At 45.4% G+C, this 26,218-nt stretch overlaps 2 protein-coding genes and 1 pseudogene across 3 annotated transcripts in view; 1 reads left to right on the top strand and 2 right to left on the bottom strand.

Annotated features, from left to right (window-relative positions):
• The window catches only part of LOC123389822 (ral guanine nucleotide dissociation stimulator-like), an 80,688-nt gene that overhangs the window by 22,795 nt on the left and 31,675 nt on the right, over positions 1-26,218 (bottom strand). The window lies entirely within an intron of this gene.
• LOC123389823 overlaps positions 1-26,218 on the bottom strand; it is a 60,329-nt pseudogene that overhangs the window by 13,942 nt on the left and 20,169 nt on the right.
• On the top strand, positions 6,893-11,942 carry LOC123389824 (ral guanine nucleotide dissociation stimulator-like). The gene is made up of 6 exons (XM_045072435.1): positions 6,893-7,189; positions 7,588-7,695; positions 9,288-9,481; positions 10,059-10,118; positions 11,053-11,252; positions 11,504-11,942. The coding sequence occupies exons 1-6, from the start codon at positions 7,052-7,054 to the stop codon at positions 11,929-11,931; spliced, it is 1,128 nt and encodes a 375-aa protein (XP_044928370.1). The 5' UTR covers positions 6,893-7,051; the 3' UTR covers positions 11,932-11,942.

Genomic DNA, 26,218 nt, shown 5'->3' with positions numbered 1-26,218 from the left:
AAATGAGGTCACTAGGGCTCTGGGTGTGGAAGATCAGACTTATTTAATGTGAGGATGTCTAGGATGTTATTGAGCTAAGGGAAGTGATCAAATTCTCCTCCTCTGGAAGGTCTAGCTCAAACTGCTTCTCTTGTAGAAAATCGTTCCAAACTAATCCAACCCAGAACAATCACTCCCTCTCCCACGTTCCGCCTGTTCCTGCTATCTGTTTCAGCCTGTCTGATCCTAAGTCACCTGCTAGATTATTTAAAAATAGCTCACATTTTCACATCTTCTCCCCCAAAAGCCAGGATAGGGTTTGATGGGGATGCCGAGCCCTGATTCTCCCGATATGTCTGTCTTCACCAGCACATACCCACCCATACTGTAAGTGCTTGGACAGCAGGGGCCAGGGCTTAGCCCCTTTGTGTTCCCAGTGCCCTGTACAGGGTCTGGTCCATAAATGCTTGAAAAATGAACAAGGGCTTTCCTCCTATCCCTACTGTACAGTCCAGAACATAGGGCAAGGCATGGGGGAGCTTCTTATAGAATGAATCAAAGTTACCTGGAATCGGGACATTTGAGTGATAAAGTCTCTCTTTCTCTGTCTGTCTCCCTCTCTCTCTCTATCTGAATCTCTCTCTTTTGCTTACATGCACATGCATTTTCTTTCTCACCATTGGAATCCAGACACCACGCTGGCAAGAATCCCAGGATTAGAGTAAGGAGTAGAGGAAAGCCATGCCCACTATCCCCTGTCCAAACCCCTGACCCATAGAATTTGTGAGCATTATAAATTTTTTTTTATGACATTGCATTCTGGCAAGATAGGATACATAGTCACACTAAATGGAACTTTCTCTTTGCTCCTGATCCTTCTCTACATCTCATCTAAACAAGGAAGTAGTACCTTAGGTAGGATTGTCAAATTAAATGCGATGTCCCATTAAATCTGAATTTCAGAAAAATAATAAGTGATTCTTCTGGCACAAGTATGTCCCCAGTATTTCATGTAACATATCCTTTAAAAATATTTATTGTAGGTGCCTCCTTAGCACAGTAGGCAGTGCATCAGTCTCATAAAACTATTTGTTTATCTGAAGTTCAAATTCAGTTGGCACTCCTTTATTTTTATTTGCTAATTCCAGGAACACTTACCTTGAGTCTCCACCCTGGACCTTTTCTCTACCCACACACACTACTTAGGGGAGTCAACACAGTCCAAGCTTTATCCTGACAACTCTGAAACTTTTATCTCCAGTTCAGAAATCTCTACCAATCTCCACACCAAAACACTGGACTACCTACTTGATAACTCCACTTTTACAGCTGAGAGTCATCTCAGACCCAATCAGAATTGTTGATTTGCAACCCCTACCCACCCCCCCAAGCTGTTGCTCCTCACCCTTCCCCATCTCGGTGAATGGCACTGGCATGGACCCAGTTGCTCAAGCCCCCAAGGAGAGCGTCAGCCTTGATTCTTCCCCATCCCGTACTCTGTGTCCAGTCAATCAAGAAGTCCCTTTGGCTCAACCGCCAAAACATATTTCCAGCCCATCGCTGCCTCCTGGTGTCCTCTACAACCCCTCTGGATCAAGGCACACTCTCCTCTCACTTGAACAACTGTACTGGCCACCAAATGGCTTTCCCGCTTCCCCTCTTGCTTCTCTATAACCCTCTGTACTGCATTCTCCTCGCAGTAGCTGGAAGGATCTTTTTAAAGACACATCATGGAACTCATCTGCTACAAATGCTCCGATGTTTCCTCACTGCACTAAAAATAAAATGCAAATATACTTCAACATCCTTCATGATCTATTTCCTGTACCATCTGTCAAAGGACACCCACCTTTCTGTTTTACAAACATCATAAGGTCCTACGGGACCTTAGGATGTTCTGCCTGAAGTACGGCACCCAGGTGGCTCATTCTTACCATTTCCGCCTCAAATCTCACATCACTTCTTCCATTTAGTCCTCCCTTAGCTGGCCCCCCCCCCACCCTCGTGTCTCCCAAGGCCATCAGCCTGGGGTATTTCCACCTCCAAGCAAAACCCAGTGCATCTGCTTTGGTTTTAGTTTGGGCCTGTGCACTGGTTTCTGTCCTCTTGCATTTGATCTTTTTTTAAAAACAGCAGAGAAACAGATTTTGTTAATTTCCTAATTCAATTTAAAAGTTCTGTCCATTCATATATGATTTGACTTATGGTTTAACTGCCCACATTTGTTGTGATGGCTTATATACGTAGACTTATTTCTACCGTATTTTTTTTACTTTTCTATTGATCATGCATTTTTTTTTTTTTTTTTTTGGTCAGAGAGAGTGAGCAGAGGCAGGCAGAGGCAGAGGGAGAAGCAGGCTTCCTGCTGAGCAAGGAGCCCGATGTGGGACTCAATCCCAGGATGCTGGGATCGTGACCCCAGCCGAAGGCAGCTGCTTAACCAACTGAGCCACCCAGGAGTCCCTAATCATGCATTTTTTTTTAAAAAATGATTTTATTTATTTATTTGACAGAGAGAGATCACAAGTAGGCAGAGAGGCAGGCAGAAAGGGAGAAGGAAGCTGGCTTCCCGCCGAGCAGAGAGCCCGATGTGGGGCTCGATCCCAGGACCCTGAGACCATGTCCTGAGCCGAAGACAGAGGCTCAACGCCCTGAGCCACCCAGGTGTCCCGATCATGCATTTTTAATGTTTCTTTCTTCTCATTTGTTCCCTGTCTAGGAGTTCACATACTTTTTTTATTCTCTTATGTCAAATTTAATTTGAAAAAACATATGCTCGATTTCTATGATTTTAGGGTTACCTGTAAAACTCTTGTTTTAAAAAAAGATTTTATTTATTTATTAGAGAGACACAGAATGAGAGAGCAAGAGAGAGACTATGAGAGGGGAGAGGTCAGAGGGAGCAGCAGACTCCCTGCCGAGCAGGGAGCCTGATGTGGGACCTGGGACTCCAGGATCATGACTTGAGCCGAAGGCAGTTCCTTAACCAACTGAGACACCCAGGTGCCCCACCTTTAAAACTCTTAAGCCCATGTAGGGACGCCTACGTAGCTCAGTCTCTTAGGCATCTGCCTTCGGCTCAGGCCATGATACTGGGGACCTGGGATTGAGTCCTGCATCAAGCTGCTTGCTCAGCCCAGAACCCACTTCTTCCTCTGCCTGCTGCTACCCCTGCTTGTGCGCTCTCACACTTTTGCTGACAAATAAATAAATAAATAAATGAAATCTTTAAAAAACCCAAACTCTTAAGCACGTGTAACTTACGTCTGAACTGAGTCTATTACCCCTCTTAGAGCACAAAATGAGAATCTCAGAATCCTTTAATGCCTAGTACCTTCAATTGTTCTAACAATGTGCATTATCATGTCATTCCAACTTGTCACTAACATCTCTCGAAATGGCTTTTTCGTGTGTTTTACAGCTAATGGTGATTCAGATTTCCCGACATGTTGGCTAACTACTTACCCACCGGGCTCTTTGTTTCCCATTCACTCCTGCACGTCTGACTTCCGATGCTGAAATAATCCTTCAGATGTCCTTCCAGTAGCTGTTGTGGAGGAACCATTTCTCCATCCTTATGTCAAAAAATGTTTCTCTAGCACCTTAAATCCTGGGCATAATCCACAGGTACGAAATTCTGGTGTACAGTCCATTTCTTCATTGCAACCAGAATGGCGAGATGTGTGAGACGTTGTGGATGGAATAAGGTGATGTCTGGGCCCAGCTTGCTTCCCAGAGCAGAAAGCCGGGACCTAGCTTCCTGGTTTTCAGCCATCCTCCCTAACTGATGTCTGGGAACTCAGAAGCATTCGGGCCACAGCGGGCCTTCTGGGGACCCCCGGGATCCTGAAATCATGCTGTCACACCTGGGATATCGCCCCGCTTCACCGCTTGAACACTTTTAAGCCAGGAATGTCCCCCACGGGGGTAGATCCCTAAGTCTTTCAATCATGCCCCTGGTTGTCCATAGAAACTTTGCAGTAGGCTCCTTCAGGCTCCCCTCAGCTGTATCCATTGCTGTATCATACTCACAACTGGTTCCCATCCAGGCCCCTCGGGCTATGAAGCTGCTGCAGGCACCACAGTGGGAGCTAGAGGTAGCTCTTGAGGTGGTTCAGCATCTTCTTCTGAGATTGGGGCTGTCGGTCCAAGAAGAGAAAGTATGAACCCAATGATTGACTTTTCATGTCCCTCCTAAATCAAGGAAAATTTCCCCACCATTCAATGTTCTCTGAGTCCAGGAAGCAATCCCTAGAGGGTCTCCCCTGATAGCAGGTCATGGGCACAGGGATCTGAGGCTACTCCTTACTCCCGGCCCACCAGATGACAGAGGCCAGCTCTGGGCGGCCTCGGCTGTTCCCTGCACAGGTCTATATCAGCCACCCCCTGTCCTCCTCAGATCAGCATCTCTCTGGTTCTCCTCCCTCGACCCCTCCCCCTGCTTGTGCTCTTTTCCCTCTAATAAAGAAATAAAATCCTAAAATAATACATGAAAGATTGAGCATCAACGTGAACCTCGAGGCCTTCAAGACCTGGCCGGAAACACCCTCCTGTGTGTATTTCCTTGTCATCTTTCCTCTTGTGCTGATGGCATCAGAGGTGCATGTCATCCCAAGGAGGGAGAAGGCCGATGGTGGAGAGACTCTGGGCTCCTGAAGAACACAGAAAGGATTTCAGTCTCCAATCTGAAGATCCACTCAGCACTGTCAAGGGGGGGACCTCTGTGGTGACAGGCTACCAAAACCTGGGGAGTTACATGGTCATTCAGCGTAATGTAATATAGCTCCGTACAGCATGTTGAAATGACCAAGTTCACTTGAATAGTGATCAGCCGAAAACCTTTAAAGAGGACCAAAGAGGCACCTGGCTTCCTCAGGCATTAGGATCCTCGATCACAGGGCTATGAGTTTGAGGCCCACATCAGGCACAGTTAACTTAAAAAATAAAACAAAAGGCTTACACAGGACTAAAATCAGTGAGGCTCAAACAACGGAGCTGGTCTGTGCTGGGTCGGATCCTGTCTCCCGCTCATTCAGCCACTGGGCACTGCGCACTCAGATGGTGCCAGGGGTTATCAGCCCAGAGAGTTCTCCTCGTGAGAGCTCAGGGTCTAGAGCAGAAGATGGACAAACGAGAAACCAAAATGTGAACGGGAAAAGCGATGGCTCCACAGCAAAAGAGCAAGGGACACAACTAAGGCCCGAACTCCACCCGGTGAGGGGTATGACAAGGCTGTGCTGAGATGACACGGAGAATTCCTGCGGGAGGAAAAGAAGGAGACAGCCCTACACAAATGCGAGTGCATTCCACCTGGCAGAGGGCACCATGGAGCAGAGGACTGGAGGTTAGAAAGGGGGCCAGGGTGGCAAGAAAAGCTGAGGAAGGACCAGAGTAGGAGGGGAAGAGGGCCAGTACCCGGGAAGTTGGTCAGTATCAGTGCCCTTCTCCCAGGGCTGTGTGACCGCACTTCCCCACACTCAGTGGCTGAACCAACAAATGCTGCCTCGTGGTCTTAGGGGATCAGGAATCCAGCAGTGCTCTGCTGGGGGCTCCCGCCAGAGTCTCTCCTTAAACTGGGCTGCTGACAACACCAAGGGAGGACCTGCTTCACCGAGAACCTGAGCGCACTCAGGGGCATGGGCCAGATACAGCCCATCTCAAAGACCTGACTTCTGTCTGCTGTGGGCCCACAGGCCTGGGCCACGGGCATATGTCTGGGTAATGGTTCAACCAAGGAGCTTGTGCTCCAGTATGAAGATTGGAGAGAGAGAGAATGGATCCGAGTCAACATGGGGCTGGGCAATGAGTTTTTGAACGAAATCTCAGAAGGGCCTTTGTGTCACGTGGCCACGTTCTGTGACATGGAAGTGAATCACCAAGTCCGGACCACACTCTGGGGAAGGGTCACACAAACATGTTTACAGAGGAGTTGGGGAACCAATGGAGCCCCCGAAGGGAGACTGTGAAGATCCCTGAAGGGTCCGGGCCTTGCCCAGAATCAGACTGGTAGGGATGCTTAGCAGGCTTGAACCCAGCTCTTTGAGTGTCCTCAAAGTTGGGGTCCTGGATGCAACGTAGCCATTCACTGGGGGCTCTGGAAAAGATTTTCTGGAAGGAAGTGGCTGTTGGCCTGGAAATGTTATCGGGCTGAGGTTGATCATTGGTCTCCTAGATAGGAGACATATGCCCAGGTTATTGTCTGAGGAGGATCCCGGGTCATGGCGACCCACTGGATGGACCCCTATCTGCATCACACCCTTTGGAAAGGAGAAAATGGCCTGCATCCCAGGACAGGCGGTCTCTAGGGGTAAGGGTACATTCTGACCATCAAGGGCCAAGACTCCAGTCCCTTCTTTAGGGTTGCATTGAAAATGCAAAGCCTAAGACCTTGGGAAGCTATTACCCAGCCCTCTGTAAGTGGGGCTGTCCTCTTCTGGGACTCCAGAATGTGAGCACCGATGAACACATGTGTGCACACAGGAGCTTGTGTGCTGGTGCACACAAACACACACACCCCCAGGATGGACTGTGGGGTGGGATCTGATTAGTAGCAGATTCCAAGAAGTTGACAGGAGGGAGGAAATTGGGTGGGAGGTATTTCCTACATGTGACAGCACTCCTCTAACATCATAGCTATTATCCAACCTATGCCTGTGGACATCTGTAAGAAAGACATGCTGGAATCATCCATATTTGGCAAGAAGACCATGCCTGTCTGCCACAATGGCTTCTCTAGGGTCTGAACCAGGTAAGAATAGAGACTTGTGTCTGAAACCAGGTGTGTTTGCAAGCTGGGGCGCTGGCTGCTCCCAGACCTTCCCTGGGGGCCTGTAGAGAGGGGTGTGTTGGGGTCACTGTGTGTCTTGCATGCAGAAGAAGGGGAGAGGAGAGATGGCAGACGGGAGCACTGTTCGTGTAGGGGTCCAACCAGGAGTGGGCCCCGATAGGGCATCTCAGGAAGTGATGTCACTGCCTGGATCACAAAGGCCTTCAGAACTTGGAACCCCTGCAACCAGGCAGCCAGTCTAGTCCAGTAGCAGGGTTACTGGACTCAGGACCTTGACACAGAAAGATGTTTTCCTGTTGTGTACCTAGTTTCCGGGGCTCTGGGTACCAGAACCCCCAGGAAAATGACTTGTTCTCATGCTGCAGACATTGGCTAAAACCAACCCCCCAATGCCGCAGGACCTTTCGAGGGAGACGCCATAAGGTACTTACTACTGAGGAGACTAGGCGATGCCCACCCCTCTGAACCGTCCTAGGGAAGCCCCATCCCTTCCTCTGGAGTTTGAGGGGAGGAGGGATATGTGGGGGTTCCTGCCCATGGGCTGGAGGAGGGTGAGTACAGTGGATACCCTGGTGATCCCTTCTTGTTCACACCAATGTCAGCGTGAGCAGGGTGCACAGGGGATTCCTGAGGGGACTCTGAGCTGTGCCAGAGCACATCCAAGGCCCTGAAGCTGGGCCACGTTTCTCTCCTTGGGGGAGGGCTCTGCCACCTGGGCTGTGGTGTGTCTGGAATGGAGCGCCCGGGGTCTGAAGACCAGCAAACGCCTCCAGACAGGGCTCTAAGTTCTCCTGCCTGCCTGCCGGGCACTGTCTTGACAGAACGCTCCAGAGGACATGGTGCAGGAGGTGACCGAGGAGATTGCCTGCTCTCCTTCCTCCAAGGACAAGAAGCCGCACAGGGCCAACAGAGTCTGGCGCTGGCTCAGGGTGAGTGCAGGTGCTGGGGAGACCCGACCCCGGGGCGCCCATGCAGCACCAAGGGCCCCACTTCCTAGAAGCCAGCCTGGCCTCCTAGAGTCCTGTACTCCCGTGAATCTGCATCCCATCTCTTCCCCAAACTGGCCTCATGGTCCTGCCCACGCCTTGGACAGAAGCAGAGCCATTGTCCACATACTTATAGGAGTATCATTAAAGAGACTTTAGACCAGGTCTCATCCCGTTGATTTAGACTCCTTTTGCCCTGGCCAAGGCATTTTTCTAACTCGTGCTCCCAGGTGCCCCCACTGGCCCAACAGTCCTTCCTCAGCTTCTGCAAGTCTTGCAAATCATTATTAGCAAGAGTGAATTGGGAGACTTTGATCCAAATGGACATGGGGCCCATGGTACTCTGTCTCTTGCTCTGCGCTTTGGTATTGATGGAACACATTGTTGGGACCCCTCCCCCGCAAGGAATAGGAACAGGGGCCTCACTGCACTGCACTGCACGGCAGTCTGGAAGGCCAATCATTGATCACAGCCATGGAGCCCTTTACTGGGGCAGGACTGGATGTAATCCCCTTCCCTGGCCAAGGCACAGTTCTGCATCCTACAGCCTCCGTGCCTTCTTATCCTAAGCCCTCTCGCCTTAAACATCTCTGTGTTCTCGTCTCAAAAATGGGTAATGGGGCGCCTGGGTGGCTCAGTGGGTTAAGCCGCTGCCTTCTGCTCAGGTCATGATCTCAGGGTCCTGGGATCGAGTCCCGCATCGGGCTCTCTGCTCAGCAGGGAGCCTGCTTCCTCCTCCTCTCTCTCTCTGCCTACTTGTAATCTCTCTCTGTCAAATAAATAAATAAAATATTTAAAAAAAAATGGGATATGTTGGGTGCCGGGGTCGCTCAGGGGTTTCAGCCTCTGCCTGCAGCTCAGGTCATGGGTCCTGGGTCTCACAGTCCTGGGATCGAGGCCCACGTCAGGGACGTGGGGTCCTCTGCTCAGCGGGGAGCCTGCTTCCCCCTTTATGTCTGGCTGCCTGTCTGCCTACTTGTGACCTCTCTCTCTATCAAATAAATAAATAACAAGTCTTTCAAAAAAATAAAAAGAATGGGCTATGTCATCAGAAATCACAGGATCCATGCCACTCATGCAGGGACGTGCTATCCATACTCCGCTCACAAAGGGACCTCAGATACTAGCAAGTTCAGACATCATTTCTTTCAATTCTTTGTATGGATACCAAGAACATTTTCTCTTTGCCTTAGAGGCTTCTTAACTGATTGGCTGATGGATGGATTTGAGAGAGACAGGGGGAGAGTGGGGAGAAGCATAGGGAGAGACTGAATCCTCAAGCAGACACTGTCCTATGGACACAGCCCTACAAGGAGCGCAGCCTCAGGACACAGAGACCATGACCTGAAGCAAAACCAAGAACCTTAGGCTGAACCCAATGAGACACTGAGTCACCCGATTCTTTTTCGGACTCTGGGCTCTCTTGTCCCACCTCTTGCAGAAGTCCCTGAGATCTGGGGGCTCATTTTGCCCTCCAAGCCCCAACCCTCCTGGTGGCCACAGCACTGACTCATGTCTCCTCTGATTCACCTCAGGGGAAAAATTGTTCAACCAGGAAAAGGAGGAAGACCTCGGTGCTGATGGCCAAGCGGTCTGACAAGCTGCAGGCCGCAGTAGATCACCTGGTGCCTGCCGTCATCAGACAAGATCTACACTGTGTCCACATCTTTCTGGACACATACCGTCACTTGGCCACCACCCAGGAGGTGCTGGACCTCCTCTTTGCAAGGTGAGCACCCTCCCCTGCCCCTAACTGCTCTGTGGGATTTGGCCAATTCCTGTTGTGAGACTCTGGCAGGTCCCCAAGCTTCCCCAAGCTTCCCTTGCTCCTAACTGGGGCAGAGGTATTATAGGGAATCAGTGGGGTCTTGTAGGGAAAGGAGCCTGCGACAGTGGAAAATTCTGCTGGAGGGCCTGTGGGCATGCTCTTTGCTCATTCCTGTGCCCCTCATGATGAAGCCTCTGCCTCATCCCTGAAGCTCACTATGATCTTGAGCTGGGCTCCTTTGCCACTGAAAGGGAGATCTGAGATTCCTTCTGGGGCCTGTGTCTGGCTGAATCCAGAGCAAGCATCCCTGGGGGTGAGCAGGGGCCAGGCCCACTCAGATATCAGTGATGGGCTGGTTGGGGCCCTTTCATTCAGCAAGCATTCAGGAAGCCCCGGTAGGTGGAGGCGATTATCTAGGAGCTGAATGGGATCCCTGCACAGAACAGAGAGCACCCCAGGGCTGCAGGCTAGTCGAGGGTCAGGCGGTGAAAGCCAACATCCACAGACATCTCATGAGATGCCCCCTGGCCTCCTCTAGATTCGGATGTGTTTATTCCAGCTATGATGAGGTCGGCGGACCCCAGGAGCAGCGCAACATGTGAGTAAGCTTTGGCTGCTTTAGGAGGGCCTTCCCTCTCCACCAGGGTAGTGAGGGTCCTGTGAGTTCGAGGGGCTGCTGGACCTTCAGACTCACCTCGTTATTCTTGCTTTATGGTCAATGTCTGAGAGCTTCTACTAGAAACTAGGAAGGTGCCCTGTGGAGCTGGGGTAGGTGTGTGAGCACTGTGGGAGAGCAGAGGGGGATGGAGGACAGCTTCAACCCCTGAGAGGGTCATGCTCCATCCCTGCCCCCTCCCAGCCCTCTCTCTGCCCCAATTCTGGGACCCAGAACGCAGGATTTAGGAACCATCGCACAGCAGTCTGTTGGCACCTGCACGCTGGGTGCTCAGAGGGGGCTCAGGGAGAGTGGTGACCCAGTAGAGCCCAGGGAGCAGCAGGCATCCCACACCCTGTGGGAGGTGAGTGTCAGTGGAAACAGACCCACTCTCATGGCACCTAGTGACTGGGCAGAGGAGGTAACGGTGGAGGTGTGGGGAGGGTCCTGGGAAGGCTTGGCTAGAGACAGAGTCCCTTTGTTCCCTCCTCGGTTGGATCTTCACGGAGCAGAGGCGAGTGCAGTGAGGGTAATTAAGAGGCCAGACACCACCCCTCCCCGGGCACATGCAGTTGAATTCAAGTGGCTCGTGGGCAAGGAGACAGACTGAGGAGTGTGTCCAGCTCCCCTAAGAAGTCCAGAAATGCTCCCCCCATTGACCAAGGACTCCCACTCCTAGCGGCTTTTGGCCAGCCTGCCGTTTGGAAGAAGGCCTTTCTCGGGCAGGACTGCCAGGTTGCAGGTCAACAAGGAGTCCGACTGGTCTCAGACAGGAGCTGACAGCCCAGGGGCCCAGGTTCCCACATAGGTTCCCTGGGATATTGGTTTGGATGCGTACCCTGTCCTCTGACTTCTCTGCCTCCATGTCTGTCCCCAGGGCCGTCTATGCCATCCTTAACACCTGGGTGGAAAAGTATCCAGGGGATTTCGTGCAGCCTCCAGAGTTTCCCAGCTTGCATACGCTGCTGGCCTATCTGCAGGTCAATGTGCCGGGCTCGGACCTGCAGCGCTGTGCCCAGCTTCTGCTGCCAGAAAGGCAATGCGCCCCCAGAAAGACCACGGAACCAGAGGCTGGGGGTGAGGAGGACTGGGGGTGACTGGTGTGGGCCTGAGACGGAGGCAGGGTGGGCCACCCTGAGGAAGCCTCCGTAGATTGTAATTGGGCCGAAGAGAGTGAGTCGTCTCAGATCCCTGTCCCCATGTGCTTCCGTCGGGGACACCTTCCAGGGGCTGGGGCTTGAACGCAGGCCACGCTGAGTGGTGGGGAAAGGGAAAGGCAAAAGGGAAGTCAATCAAGCTGATGATGCTTTCTCTTCTCGGAGCTACAGCACCGGCCCCACAGCAAGATCAGGATGTGTCTCGGGAAGTTGTTCCAGCAGCCACTCTGGCACCTGCTGCACCTCTGGGGCCTGAGCTGGCCCCTGCCATCCCTGCTATGGCTCCTCACTATGGGATAGGAAGACCAGTGAACCCCCCTGACACATTGGGGCCAGGGCAGATGGTCGTCAGGGCCCTCGTTCACTTCTCTGCCACGGAAGAGCCACCTGACCTTTTGACTTTCCTGGATGACCAGCAGGGTCCTGCCCCCGAGCTGCCGCCCCCTGCCTCCGTGGAGCAAGCAGGCTCGGCCCCTGAGCAGCAGCTTGTGCTTGCTGCAGCTCCAGAGCATGACTCCGCCTCCCCCATCATTTCCTTCTTTATAGTATTTGTGTTCTGTGTTCACCTCTATAATTACTTCATAGATTTAATTTATTAAATAAAGTAGAATTTGAGTTTATATAACATTTTACTCGCATCCTTTGCAGTGGGATATGGAGGTCTCATTAGGTCCATCCCGAGTGTTGCACAACCATGTCCTTCTACGACGTTTCCGTCACAGAGACACCCGCGCTCCTCATCGCTCACTGCTCTGTCCCTCCCCCAGTCCCTGCAACCACTGCTCTTCTCTCTGTCTCGGCCACTTCACCTCAATTGGATTTTCCTCTGCCTGGAAAACTACAATATGGCCTTCTGTGTGTGTCTGCAGAACATAAGAGTGATTCCCCTCTTTTCAAACTTTTTTAGAGACGATATAGGTATTTTCATTTTTCTGAATCTTCTGCCAAAACAAACAATGAAACAGCACAACACAAAACAAATAACTCTTTTGTCTGGTACACCGCCAGCTAACTGCAGAGAAAGACCCTCCCTTTTGAGAAAGAGCAGAGCTGCTACCCTGTGTGGTGTGCGACGTGCTGGAAAGAGCCGCCGGTACCCACAGAGCAGTGGCCCTCCCAATACCTGGTTGTGTATACTGGTCTGCACACAACACACAACCCCCAGGAGTCCACAGAATAGTGACCTTGGACTGATAGACACCCTTTCGATACAGGCAGACCCCCCAAATAGATTTCATTATCCCGTGTACTGTTCATCTGAAATATCATTGTTCTTTGTGTTTCACCTGAAAATGCTCCGCCCTGGGAACTGACATGGAGGCAGAGAAGTCAGAGGACAGGGTATGCATCCAAACCAAAATCCCAAGGAACCCATGTGGGAACCTGGGTCCTGGGCTGCCAGCTCCTGTCCGAGACCAGTCAGATTCCTTGTCCACCTGCGAACGGGCAGTCCTGCCCGACATAGGCCTGCTCCCACACGGCAGGCTGGCCAAAAGCCGCTAGGAGTGGGATTCCTTGATCAATGGGGTGAGCATTTCTGGACTTCTTAGGGGAGCTGGACACCCGGAACACCAGGTAACAAGAACTAAAGGAGCGCCAGCACGGCCTGGCCGCCAGCAGTGGTGTGCACACACTCGGCTCCTGCGCCGCTGAGGAGACCACTTCTCCCCCAGTGGGACCGGGCCTTTCTGACATGCTGGGTTTCAAGTGACACGTCAGTGTATCAGGCTGAGTACTCAAGAGGATAAATGAGTTCCCTCTGCTGGCTGAGCCCTCACCATTAGGTAGAACGGCCATGGTTTCATAGCAACCATTCCAATCTATGCCTACAGGGCCCTGAGATACGAATTCTGTTACTGTTTCAGGCCTTTTTGGTCTTTTTCACTACCACAAGGACAAGTCAGTAAGTTAGATGATAGACAATGAATTCCATTCATCCTGGATTTTTCTGCTATTCTTTACGTGAAAGTACTTTTAAAATATATATATATATCACATAGCACTATACAAATGCTAGTTATTACAAATTACATCCAAATGAAGCTAGATGTCTCAGAAACTGGCATTCTTATTGTTTATTTTTATTTTAAAAAATCAGTCATTTTCCTACTTGGCTCAGAATCAGAAAGTTTCATCATAGTTCAGTTTTAGGATTCCTCTAAAGTGATCTAGAAACAAAGACAGTAATACACATTCTTCCAACTTCAATACCAAAGTATATACAACACTCATCAGGAGCTGAAACACTTTCATGAGCAGACAATGACCAACTACAGAATGTCCTGGTGGGTTACAGTCCCGAAGGTGGTGAGAAGACCTACTCTCGGACACCAGTGGTTTGGCTGAAAGAGTCTCTCATGTCCAATGAAAACTGAGTTCTGACATCCTGCCTTTTTAGAGAGAGTTAACAAGATTAAGAAAGGGGTTTTAGAAAAGCTTTTCAAAAGGCCCCACACGTTGACCTGTTTTCTCTGGTGAAAAATGCACACGAAGTCTAAGCATGTACACGTGTGGTAAATGACAGCTTTTCTAAAGCAAGAGCATGAACATCCAAATCTCATGGCTGGCCCACTTGAGAACCTTCTTAATAGTCATGGACAGAATGGCTTTATTCATTTTTATAAACAGATACACCAAGTCTTTTTAGCTTAGTTTTTCCTATTAAATTTACCTTTAATAAGGTAAAGGGTTTATATTTTAAGAATGTTTTAATTTTTTAAAAATTACAAAAAATCTTTTTTACAAACTCATGGCCCGGAGAACAAGACCTGAGCTCAGATCTAGAGTTGGATGCTTAACCGACTGAGCCACCTAGAGTCCCCTTAAATTTATCTTTTAAAATATAATAACCTAAGGAAAAAAATACCCTTTTCTTCTATAACTTGAAATGCCATTGCCACTTTCATCTCTGACCAGGACCTTCCCCCTCACACCCTGAACGAATGAATTTACTGTGTTCCATACTGAGAAATGTTGTCACTACGAAACTGCTGAAACACTGTCACTACCTTGGAAGCCCAAGCCACATGTCCCACGACGGGGACCAGCTGGAGTCGTACTCATTCTCGCTGAAGGTGCCTGGCTGCTCTTCGGTAGCCTGGGCTGCCTCCTCGACAGTCTGGACCTCAAGTGCTTTCAGGGGACGCGGCGCTGGCTTTTAGCATAGCCATGGCCTCACTGTGACTTCAATTGTTCAAATCAATGCCATTGATATTCAGCAATATATCACCTGTCCAAAGGAATAAACAAGAAAAAATGATGAGCTACCAAGTCATTATCTTCCCTATACATCCTGTTATTTGTAATTTTTTCACATCTCTGTCATTCTTACGATATCGAGGGAAAAATCCAATTCATGGAAAACATTCCAAAACAACTCAAAACTTTAAGATAATTTCATCATATATAGGAAAAAATGTGGCTTCAGGCACTGTGATGTGACTGGAAGTCCAAGTCATTAGACCTCGTTTTGCTAATGTGCAGGACCTGGGCATGTTCATTTCTCATCTTTGGGCTTCAGTGATTTCTATGGTTCTTTCCTGCTCAAAAATTATTTGATCTTTTGCTCTTAGAAATGAATTTTTAACATATCCTGTATTAGAGTTACACAGTTTTATAGATATAGTCCTACAGAGTTTGCTCAGCGTGAATGTATCAGAATACTTAAAGAGAAGAGATCCTTGGGTCTACACAAAGAAATGAAACTTGTGATTTGAGCATCTTTTGCTTAAGGAAGAAAAAAAAGTGTTTGTTGCCCTGCCAAGTAATATAATAAAAAAAAAAAAGGGCCACGAGGATTATATAAAAGGTTAGGAAGGAAAAGATGAATGTGTTCTATTTTTTTTGAGGGTTTTTTCCAACATAAAATAATGCAATGATCTAAATAAACATTAGAAAATAATGGAAAGGGCACCTGGGTGGCTCAGAGGGTTAAAGCCTCTGCCTGCAGCTCAGGTCATGATCCCAGGTCCTAGGATCGAGCCCGCATCGGGCTCTGCTCAGCCGGAAGCCTGCTTCCCCCCCCCCCCACCCCCCGCCTGCCTCTCTGCCTACTTGTAATCTCTGTCTGTCAGATAAATAAATAAATTCTTAAAAAAAAAAAAAGAATGGAAACATCATCAAACTGCAGCAATTTTCCTTCCCATTAGGCATTTTTCTAACCTTAGAGAGAGGTTTTACACTTATATATGGAAGGGACACTTTAGAAGATTTTTAAAAAATCATATTTAATAGAAAATTTGGGGAATATTTGTTACTTTTTTCAAACATGAGTGGCATGCAGGGAGAAGATGGGAGAGTTTCACTGTTCCCAGCCCTCCCTATCTTACCTGTCTTGATGCGGCCATCACGTGCCAGACAGCCATGAGCTGGCGCACTGGTTACAAAGAGATGGGCAGTTCACCACTCTTGCTTCCTCTGCCTCCTGCCACTGTCATTCCCAGGGACTCAGGTGGTTCCTTCTTTACAGTAATGTGTTTTTCTTGGCATGTAACACACTGGGTAAGATCCTAACACAGGAGAAGAAAATTCATTGCAAAATAAATAATACATAGCTGAAGTAAAGTAAGGAAACTGAAGGAAAAAATACAATGGCAATGATAAAGTCACTGTTAAAATCAGTTACTGTAGAAATAATACACAGTTCCAAAGATGAGAAGTACATACATGACAGCGAACACTGGGGATCACAATGTCAGACTTTGGACGGCTGTATTTTCATATGACTATGTATGGAACAGAAAAAACTCAGGACTGTTGACATATGGAAGTCAAAATAGGGCCAATTCTACAAAGGTCAATAATGCACTTGAGTTTTAAGATTCTGAAGACAAGCTAATTAATTTTATTTCTCTCTCTCTCCTCTATTCTTTGAGAGAAATGGTGACAGAACAGTACAAAAGTAAAGTGCGGATTTTGTTAACTGCCAGAAAAAAGCTATAGATCTATCTTCTGTTTCTTACTCATGAGAATGCTCGGTCATGAAATGGGTGCAAACTGATCTTCACAACCTTCACGGAAAGCTATAAGGATATGAAATAACTGAATTTTTGAAAAAGTTAAGGAAGAGAACAATTTTCCAACAAACTGTGTTCTCAGGAAAAAGCAATTTTTACCGATATTGATTGTTTCTATTTATGGGGACACTCCTAGAAGAAAAGGAAAATTTAAAACATCACCTTTTTTAAAATTAGAATGCTATAAAAAACAATGGGGACCTATGCAATATTAATATTAAAATAGCAATAGTAACTAACATTTATTGAAGATTTACTATGTGTAAAGCAAATGGCTTCACATGTATTATTTCATTTTCATGGTTTCATTACATTTCATTACAATGGTCCGGAGTGTAAATCCTCTGGTTGGCCCCATTTTATAAACAAGGGAATAGCCTTATTAGAAAGGTCATGTAGGGGCGCCTGGGTGGCTCAGTGGGTTAAGCCGCTGCCTTCGGCTCAGGTCATGATCTCAGAGTCCTGGGATTGAGCCCTGCATCAGGCTCTCTGCTCAGCGGGGGCCTGCTTCCTCCTCTCTCTCTGCCTGCCTCTCTGCCTACTTGTGATCTCTGTCTGTCAAATAAATAAATAAAATCTTTAAAAAAAAAAAAAGGAAAGTTCATGTAATTTGCTCCAAATTATATAGCTACGCATGATCACACTGGGATCTGAGGTGATTCAAGTTTAAAAAAATACACATACACACATATAGTGTATATACATAAACATGTATTCATATGTAGTTGTGTATGTTCATACAGCATGATGCTATATGCATCCACACTACAAGGGTGCTATCCCATTAGGTGTAATAATGGAAGCTCCTATCTCAAAAGGTTCCTTAACACATATACTGTAACAGCATAGTGTAGATAACAAGATAACTATTACCACGACTAACAATATCAACAGTAGAACTAGATGAATTCTTTTGCTAGAACTGTAACATTTCCTTTAGTGACACTGCTTCAGAGCGGACAGGTATGACGTGTCAGTCAAGCCCTGCACCGGCAGGGGTGTCTGCTCTTCTCTTCTCCTGAAACCAACACTCTGAAATTTTCTTGAGGGCACTACTTAAATAGCCTAGAGTTCCTAGAATTTTGACCTCATAGAAAACCTGTAAACGTCCACAGGTGGTATCATAGCATATGACATCTATGTTCGCATCCTTCAAAACTGGGCAAGACCCACGTTATTATGAAGACAATCCAGGTAAACTCAGCTGGGAGCACATTGACTTCAACACTCGTGTCTGTCAGGTATCGAGTCAATAAGAGGTGGTTGTTTTATTCCTCCATATGGCTGAGATGTATGCATTTTAGCCAAACTTCAGGGATTACTCTTGGTATACTTCATGGAAACTTCTAAGGGCTTAACACTGTATGAATGTTTCCAAGCAGGGGCCACGCAGGGGCTTAGTAATAGAGTAATGTGTGCTTTAATTTTTAACAATGATTATCCTCTGAACAGGTTGTTTTGATGAATTTGTATTTGTTCTCCCTAGGAGACCTTTATTTTTTTAAAGTAGGATTTGACATCACAAATGCTGTATGTTAATGGTAAATTGCTAAATTAATGCTTAAAATTACATTTCATGTGGCTGTTCTAACAATCAGGTTTACAGAGCACCTAGAGTAAGAATTCAGCATTGCTATTTAAAACACCACCACTTAAAATTAAGGAAGAGGAACTAGTAAAAAGAAAAATATTTGTGCCCAAAACAAACAAAAGGACATAAATCATCCTCTATATGAACGCTGAAATGGTTAAGTAGTTCTTAAAACAGTCTTAAATTTGTAGCGTTGTCTTTGAGCACCCATATTTCCACTTTCTGTAGAATTCATGGATTCAGTTACCAACTTTTGCCTTAATTATGATTCTTTAGGAATATGTAGATATATGTGACTTGTAAAGCAAGGACCAGCGATATGAACAACTCCTATTCAAATTCCTTTTCGAAACAATAACTGCTTTTTGTAGTCATCATTGTGAAAGCAAAATTATAGGTTCCCTTCACACATTTCATTTTCTGTTCAAAAATAAGATGAAGTTTGTGCTTATAATTTCTTAAAAGTTTTAACTGAACAAAGACCAGTGACAGGTCTATACTTTAGCTCAGAAAACAAGATAAACCTGATGGGCCAAAAATACTTGTGCCTTTAAATGATGCTTTCTTGGGGCGCCTGGGTAGCTCAGTGTGTTGAGCCACTGCCTTCGGCTCGGGTCATGATCTTGGGCTCCTGGGATCGAGTCCCGCATGGGGCTCTCTGCTCAGCGGGGAGCCTGCTTCCCGCTCTCTCTCTCTCTCTCTCTGCCTGCCTCTCTGCTCTCTGCCTACTTGTGATCTCTGTGTGTGTCAAATAAATAAATAAAATCTTAAAAATAAATAAATAAATAAATAAATAACATTAATGCTTTCTTGGGCTCCTGTGACATTACAGAGTTATTCTGCTTACATTCCAGTTATTCTCTCAAATTGTACTTACATTAAGAAGCCACTTTAAGCTAAACATGTGTTTCTCAAGTCATTCTCCTTAAGTAAAATTAAATTGCTTTGCTAAATTAAAACTTATTTACTGGTCTACTTAAAAAACTATAGGAAGTAAAAACAAACAAACAAACAAAAAAAAATATAGGAAGTTTCCGATGTGTGATTTTCACACAGTTGGTAAATAGCATCATTGTAAAAATTCTGGCCTACTAGAAGTTGAGTTCAAATGAAAGATAAATGAAGTAAATAACACTGAGAACACAGTAAAGTGCCACTGTTTTTTGACTTCTACTGATTTCTGCATCCAAAGTGAGACAGCATCAGAATTTTTTTGGCACACAGATAAATGACCTAGGAATATATTATCAAAAGCACTGAAAGATGAAAGATGCAGCAAAAAGCTCAACATACGGGAATTTTAAAATGATCTAGGGTAGTATTCCTATGAACTGTAACATAAAAAGAAATGCTTTCTGTGTTTTGCATGTACCTATCAGAAAGTATGATTTATGCTTCATATTCACATAGAGAATTCTGTTGTTGTAGGCAACCTGCCCAACCGCTAAGTATGGACTTGTTGGTCATTGCCTTTTTTTCAGTTACATAACCTCCTGTTACAACTGAATGAGCAAACCAAGATAAATCCCACTTTCAAGCAGGACCAAACAAAGAAGTCTTTCTAGAAGATCAAACACTTCTCATCAATCTGGCAGAGGGACCTTCTTACTCAGAAACCCACCCCTACTGGCTGAGGAACAGACTGTACAGGGACTCTCAAGGTAGCCAAACACACATTCCACACCCCCCCAAACACCTTGTGTTCACCTTTTCCAACAGAGTAACAGCCCTCATTTAAATCTTACCAGTTTGTCACAAGGATTCCCTGAGGGCAGATGAATGAAAACATGCAAACTCGAGGCCTCACCTTGTGTGAGCTGGGTCTGTTGTGGTACAGCGGCTGTGCATGGTGCTGGCTGCTACCCTGAGCTCCTGCGTCCTGGACAGGGTTACCAGGCTGGGATTTCCCCGGCCTAGCAATTGTTAAATCCACCCTGTCGCCACTAGCCTGGAGAAAACACACATATATAATCACCAGTCATTAATGATGCTTCTCACTTAAAAAAATTATAGGGAGGGTCATTTTCAATGCACTTATCATCGCTGTATCAGAGCCTCACCTGAGTGGGGACTGAAGGACCCTGCTGGGGGTGGGGTAGACGAGGGAGTTCATTTCAGGAGCTAATACTTTAAAACTTCTGCAGGTAAAAGAGCCACACACAGACCTCTTGGGTAAACCTTCCCTAATCCTGGAAATACCAAGGATATAACCAAAGCAAAGCCTGGGTTCTGATCTCCCCATGATTTCTTGAAGGGTAACTGTCTTTTTATACTTCCCTCCCCTGCAAAACTGGCCTTGGCACTGAGAGAAAGAGAGCAAAGAAGATAAAAGGACGAACGGATTCAAAACTGGATTACAATCCTTTGTGATTTCTGAAATAAATTCCAAGATGGCTACTTTGAGAGTGGTAATCAATGAAACTACATGTAGCTCTGTTTCCACACAGTACAGCTTCAAATCGAAAATAGGGATCAGCTTAAACAGTCCTGAAAAGAATGATAACAAAGGTCCTGTAAAACAGGATTAGTATTTATATACATTACAAATTGTGTGCCTATATATGCCATATGTGCACTCACACATAAATGTAATTTTATTTTATTTTATTTTTTTAAAGATTTTATTTATTTATTTGACAGACAGAGATCACAAGTAGGGAGAGAGGCAGGCAGAGAGAAAGACAGAGAAGCAGGCTCCCTGCCGAGCAGAGAGCCCGATGTGGGGCTCGATCCCAGGACCTGAGATCATGACCCGAGCTGAAGGCAGAGACTTTAACCCAATGAGCCAACCAAGCGCCCCATAAATGTAATTTTAGAGGTGATGACAACCACGTTAAATTTAGAGGTCCATTATCTGTATTTATAGATCTAGATCTGAAACACAGATTCATATTTATTATACTTTTTAAAGCTATTCTATCTTTGCTTTTAACATACAGGCCTGGTCTACTTGATGCTGATACTTGGTCATGACTACAACTTTCCAAGTTTACTATCATTGCTATGGGAAAATTTGACAGCCTGCTTTCAAGAAGCTGTGCTGGAAAGTACAACCCTCCCCCATGACTGCAGTCAGTAATGTTAAGAAAGCACTCCAGTTTCAGTTCTCAAGTTGGAAAAGGAGTGAAAACCATAATTTTTAAAAAATGATTTTATTTATTTATTTGAGAGCGAAAGCGAGAGAGCAGGGTGGAGGGGCAAAGGAAGAGGGAGAAGCTGACTCCTCGCAGAGCAGAGAGCCCGATGTAGGATCTGAGCAGGAGGCAGATGCTGAACCACGGAGCCACCCAAGTGCCTGTGAGTGATAACCAATTTTAAGGCCCTATTAGAGTCACTTACTTATTCAAGTATTTCATTAAACTAGTTTCAGACAATTCTTCAAATAACTGAAAGAATAACACTTCTCATGTGGCCAGAGTCTGGGGATTTGATCTAACAGGTAAATGCCAAAGTAGAACGCTTACAATCCAGATATTTGAGATTCTGACACTTCCGAGTATTAGATCACACGGTGTGAGGGATGAGAGGCCCCTCTGTGATCTCATTTCAATATTAAGAATTGTTTGCTTTACTGCCTAACCCTCACCACTACCAAATACTCTATAACCAGTAATTTAGCTTTATGGGAAGACCCCTGCTCATGCAAACCGATTAACAAAACAAATCCCTGATCTTTTTTGATTTCTTAAAAGACAAAATTCTGGGTGTGTGATGGAAGTGGACATATAAGCTTTAAACGATGGGCCAACATTTGGGTTTAGGCCAACTGCCTATCTAACACTTCAGGGTTTCAAGCACAACAAAAGAAGAATTCTGGTAAAGTCAAGATTTTTTTTAAAATGCAGGATGCCTAAATGACAATACCTGTATTTCATAAAATAGTGGCATGCCCTTTTGCTGGGAGTATATACTGGTATGATCTTTCTAGAGGGAAGTTAAGCAAAATGTCTTAAACTTGAAAACAAAACATTAAAGTCTGTTGACAGGGGAGTGTTTACATAAGTTTTAGCACAACACGTCTACTATACAGCTATATCATGTGCATCTATTTTCAGGGTAAGAAGTCCACAGCATACAGCTGACGTAAAGAAAGGGTGGCAAACTCAGAATTACTAAGCTGACTGCATGTCTAAGTACCTACGTAAATAGGTACCTATTTATTTGTAGGCATATACAGAAAAATGACGATGTTCTTCAAAACTTTAATGTCACTATCTTACGGACTTTAGGCTGACAGTGATTTTGACTTCCTTCTTCATTTTCGGTATTTTGCCTTCCTTAGTCTCCTTTTCAGACATGGAATACATGTTGTTCTCAGAATCCAAAACATTAAGATGTTTTTCACAAAGAAACAACTTGAGCAATATATTATATTTGGTATCATATATAAGTATCTGTATTCAATTTTTTTAAACCTCAAGTCTGGGACAAGAGACCAATGCCTGAATCTCCCTCCTAATGCAAGATGGCTACCGGGTGTGTGTGTGTTCCCATAGTTATAATGAACCAAAAACATTTGTGAAAAGGAGTAACTGAAATGGGATTTAAATTTGGGTTTTCTTATACAGTACTTAAATCTTCATTGTTAATTCTGTTTACTATACACATTTCCCAGTGACAATCAACCTACTTTAATTCCTGATGCTGGATTATGTTACTGCTTGGTTTCCTTTATGTCAGAGTGTTTTCTTGTGCTTACTTAAAACAAAACAAAATAAAACACCATACACATCTTTGTTTCACCCCTAGACTTGTAGGAGATACCCATATCATTAAATGCTCTGGTAGGTTATAGAACCAGAAGGTCTGGCCTGGATTATTTTCTACTTTTTCTATCTTATTTTTTTTTAAAAAATTTTTTTAAAGCTGTTTTCTTTTTTTAAGATTTTATTTATTATGTATTTATTTATTTATTTGACAGAGAGCAAGAGAAGGAACACAAGCAGAGGGAGTGGAAGAGGGAGAAGCAGATTCCTGGCTGAGCAGAGAGCCCCGATGTAAAACTGGATGCCAGGACCCTGGGATCATGCCTGAGCCGAAGGCAGATGCTTAATGACTGAGCCACCCAGGTGCCCCTCTACTTTACCTACTTTAATGTTCTTATTGAAAAATTTTTTTTTCTCTAATAATAACCATCTTTACTTCACAGGGATACTGTAAGAACACAAGTTATGATGTGTTTGAAATGCTCTGAATGCTTTATAAAAAGGGCACTACAGAGATAATGAGTTCTTCTCAATAAAAATTGATTTTCCCCACTTGTATGGAGGTGAAGCGGAGAGTGAACGATACAAGAGCAGGGAAGTCACAACTTTGGAACCACAGCTCCTTCAAGCTTTGCTTGTCTCACCTGTTAAATGTGGACATAAATGTGTTTTTTTGTGTGTGGGCTTAGGTGGAGCCCATGGAGCAAATGAAAAACCCATGTGAAAATATAGAGCCTTCACTCTATAAAGAGCAAGTCTAAATGTTCACAGGGATACAGTTTTCCGGACAGGATTTTATCTGTAATGATAAAATCATCTCTTGTGCATTTTGAAGGATTTGGGGAGCCGTGTTTGATTTCCCCCATGAAATATCAAATATCCCTCAGGTTCTCATGTTACGAAAACATCGACATAAAGGCTGAGCACGTGGAATGAATATCCGCGTGTACCTGAATGATCTGGGCGGCAAGCTCAGGGGTTCCGAGCTTCAGGTCGTGTCCATTGATGGCGAGCACTCGGTCATTGCTGCTCAGCCTTCCATCCTGTGCAGCCAGCCAGGCCCTCTTCCAACAGATCAAGGATAAAAACACCTGGTTCATCGGTCCTTCGAATGAGTTTAATGCCAAGTTGTTCACCAGAGTCCCATTTGTGAAAGACTATGTGGAAGACTTCTTCCCGGGGAGAGCTACTGTCGGGGTGGCTGTAGGTCCGGCCCCCAAAGCACCGCTCTCGCAGCACGGTCAGGTACAGCGTGGAACAGGGCTGGGAAAGGGCAGCTCTGGCATAGTTGGGAGACACATTGCTGGTGTTACAGTTGTTGACCTGGAAGAAAAGAATTATGACCGAGGTGGGACAATCTTTTATCTTCTCAACTGGTAAATATTTATACGCCATTTCCAAAAGAAACGGACTTTGGAAAATGATATACAGTCATTATTTACAAAAAAAGCCCTCTGAAGATGTTTTAAAATGCACAGTTCCTAAGCTTCACTCACAATGACTAGCACGAAGTAGAGAATGGCAGTTAGGATCTCAGGCTTCAGCGAGGGTGCTGAATCAGAGTCTCTGGTCCTGCCAGTAGCGGGATGTCTGAGTGTGTCCCCTGAGTGGTGAGATGGGTTTACTCTCCGCTTCACGGGACCAGGAGGAGAATGCAGAGACAGCAGCAGCATGTGGCAAGTGCCAACAAAATACTAGTTCTAGTGGAACAGAAACTGAAGTTCTACTGGATTGATGTGGCTTTTCCAAATGAAAAACACCTACCCTGGAAAAAATACACCGAGTTTTAATCTAAGAAAAGGGACAGATTCTAGATACACAACCTGATCTCAGTTCAGTCATTTTTACTTTAAAGAAAAGCAGGTAATTACAGTTTCACTCTGTTTAGCACTCAAGTGTAACATCTATCTAATACAACAAGCTTAACTCAGTACTCGCAGAACACTTATTTACTAAACCATATGGCCCTGAAAAGAGTATAGTGACTGATCCTGGGACAGGAACAGGACTAAGAAAATACACCCAGCTTCAGTTATTCACCTAGTCAGAGGAAGAGGTTGGCACAACTCTGAGTGTTTATCACAATTAGAATTCCTCTCCTCATCTGTCTGCACCAACAGCAAGCAGGAAATCGACATTCTCTTGGATGTGTTATGTGGCACAGGCTCTGGGTTAGGTGCTTGTGATTACCCAAAGCCTTCAATCTTTTTCACGTGAGTCTATCTTAAGGAAAGCCTTCCCCCTTCCTACTCATCTCGGGATGACAGTTTTGAGCACCACTAACTTGAATTTTATTGATTTGGGCCTGTGGACATCTTTTAAAATTCAGGCATCAAAAGCCATAGATCTCACACATAAACTTGTTCTTCGCCCAATTTTGCAACATCTGTGCATTTGGTTGCCATCCAGATCCTTGATGAAAAAGTTGAGTAACATAGGGTCAAGAACAGAACTTTAAGGCAGCTTCTAAAAAACCAGCCTGACGTGGATTTGTTAGTCAAAACTCATCATTTCTGGTTATTCCGCTAAAAAGCCACTTATCTCTAGGTTCTTATTTTTCCGTCTTAAATTCACATCTATCACAAATGACTTTACAAACATCTGGCTGGAATCCAGCGCCAGCCACGTGCGAGTATGTAGCCTCACACCATTTTTGTGACGTGGGTTGTGGAATATCCTACAATCAGAGATTTTCCCTTCACAAAAGTGTGGTTGCCAGTGAAACACAGAGAAAGCAGAGACCAAATAAAATACTGTTGCTAGATGTTGTAGAAATAGCACCAACAGAGTAAACTTTACCACATCTTTAGCTAAATATATTTTTGTACCAATGCAGTCAACGACATGACTGCAATTATTTTCCTTCAAAGCCAAAAGTGATGGGACACCTAGGTGGCTCAGTTGGTTAAGCAGCTGCCTTCGGCTCAGGTCATGATCCCAGCATCCTGGGATCGAGTCCCGAATCGGGCTCCTTTCTCAGCAGGGAGTCTGCGTCTCCCTCGGCCTCTGCCAGTGCTTGCTCTCTCTCCCTCTCTCTCTGATAAATAAATAAAATCTAAAAGTAAAATAAAATAAAATAAAGTAATATCAATTAAAAAAAAGGAATATATCACTGACGACTCAGATCACACTGTAAATTCGTACTCTTAGTCATGTTCTGAAATTTGTATTATTTTTAATAGTAATACTGATGTAATCTCTTACACTATTTTATTCTTCAAACTGCTCAAAATGCTGCACTGTGAAAGGCCCTGAGGGTATATGGTTCTCCTTTTCAAATAGGTTATTTAATAGAATAACATGGATGTGTGGGTATATATATAAAACACACACACACACACACACACTTAATCAGTGTGGGAAAACCAAAGCCACCCACTGTTACTACATCTAGTTTGCTAAACTAAAAACACAGGCTAGCTAGCCCTTTGGTCAGTAAATAAACCATCTTAACGACTCCAAGGTCTTTTCAAATTGGCTCACGGTATTCTTTATGCAGCTCACAAAAAGTGGAAGATAACCAGGTAGTAAAAATATACTAAGGAGCCTTCTTTCCAAGTGTTTCCTTTTGAAT

The sequence above is a fragment of the Mustela putorius genome, unplaced genomic scaffold, assembly GCF_011764305.1.
Source record: "Mustela putorius furo isolate JIRA1106 unplaced genomic scaffold, ASM1176430v1.1 tig00004036_pilon_pilon_pilon, whole genome shotgun sequence".
Classification (NCBI taxonomy): Eukaryota; Metazoa; Chordata; class Mammalia; order Carnivora; family Mustelidae; genus Mustela; species Mustela putorius.
Note: the sequence above shows the minus strand (reverse complement) of the source record. Positions and strands in the feature narration are given on the sequence as shown.

Excerpts from the sequence above, each read along its gene's own strand:
- LOC123389824 (XM_045072435.1), top strand. The coding sequence starts at position 7,052 with ATGTTTTCCTGTTGTGTACCTAGTTTCCGGGGCTCTGGGTACCAGAAC. Across the intron at positions 7,190-7,587 it reads TTCGAGGGAGACGCCATAAG|AACGCTCCAGAGGACATGGT; the intron begins GTACTTACTACT and ends CTGTCTTGACAG. Across the intron at positions 7,696-9,287 it reads GAGTCTGGCGCTGGCTCAGG|GGGAAAAATTGTTCAACCAG; the intron begins GTGAGTGCAGGT and ends GATTCACCTCAG.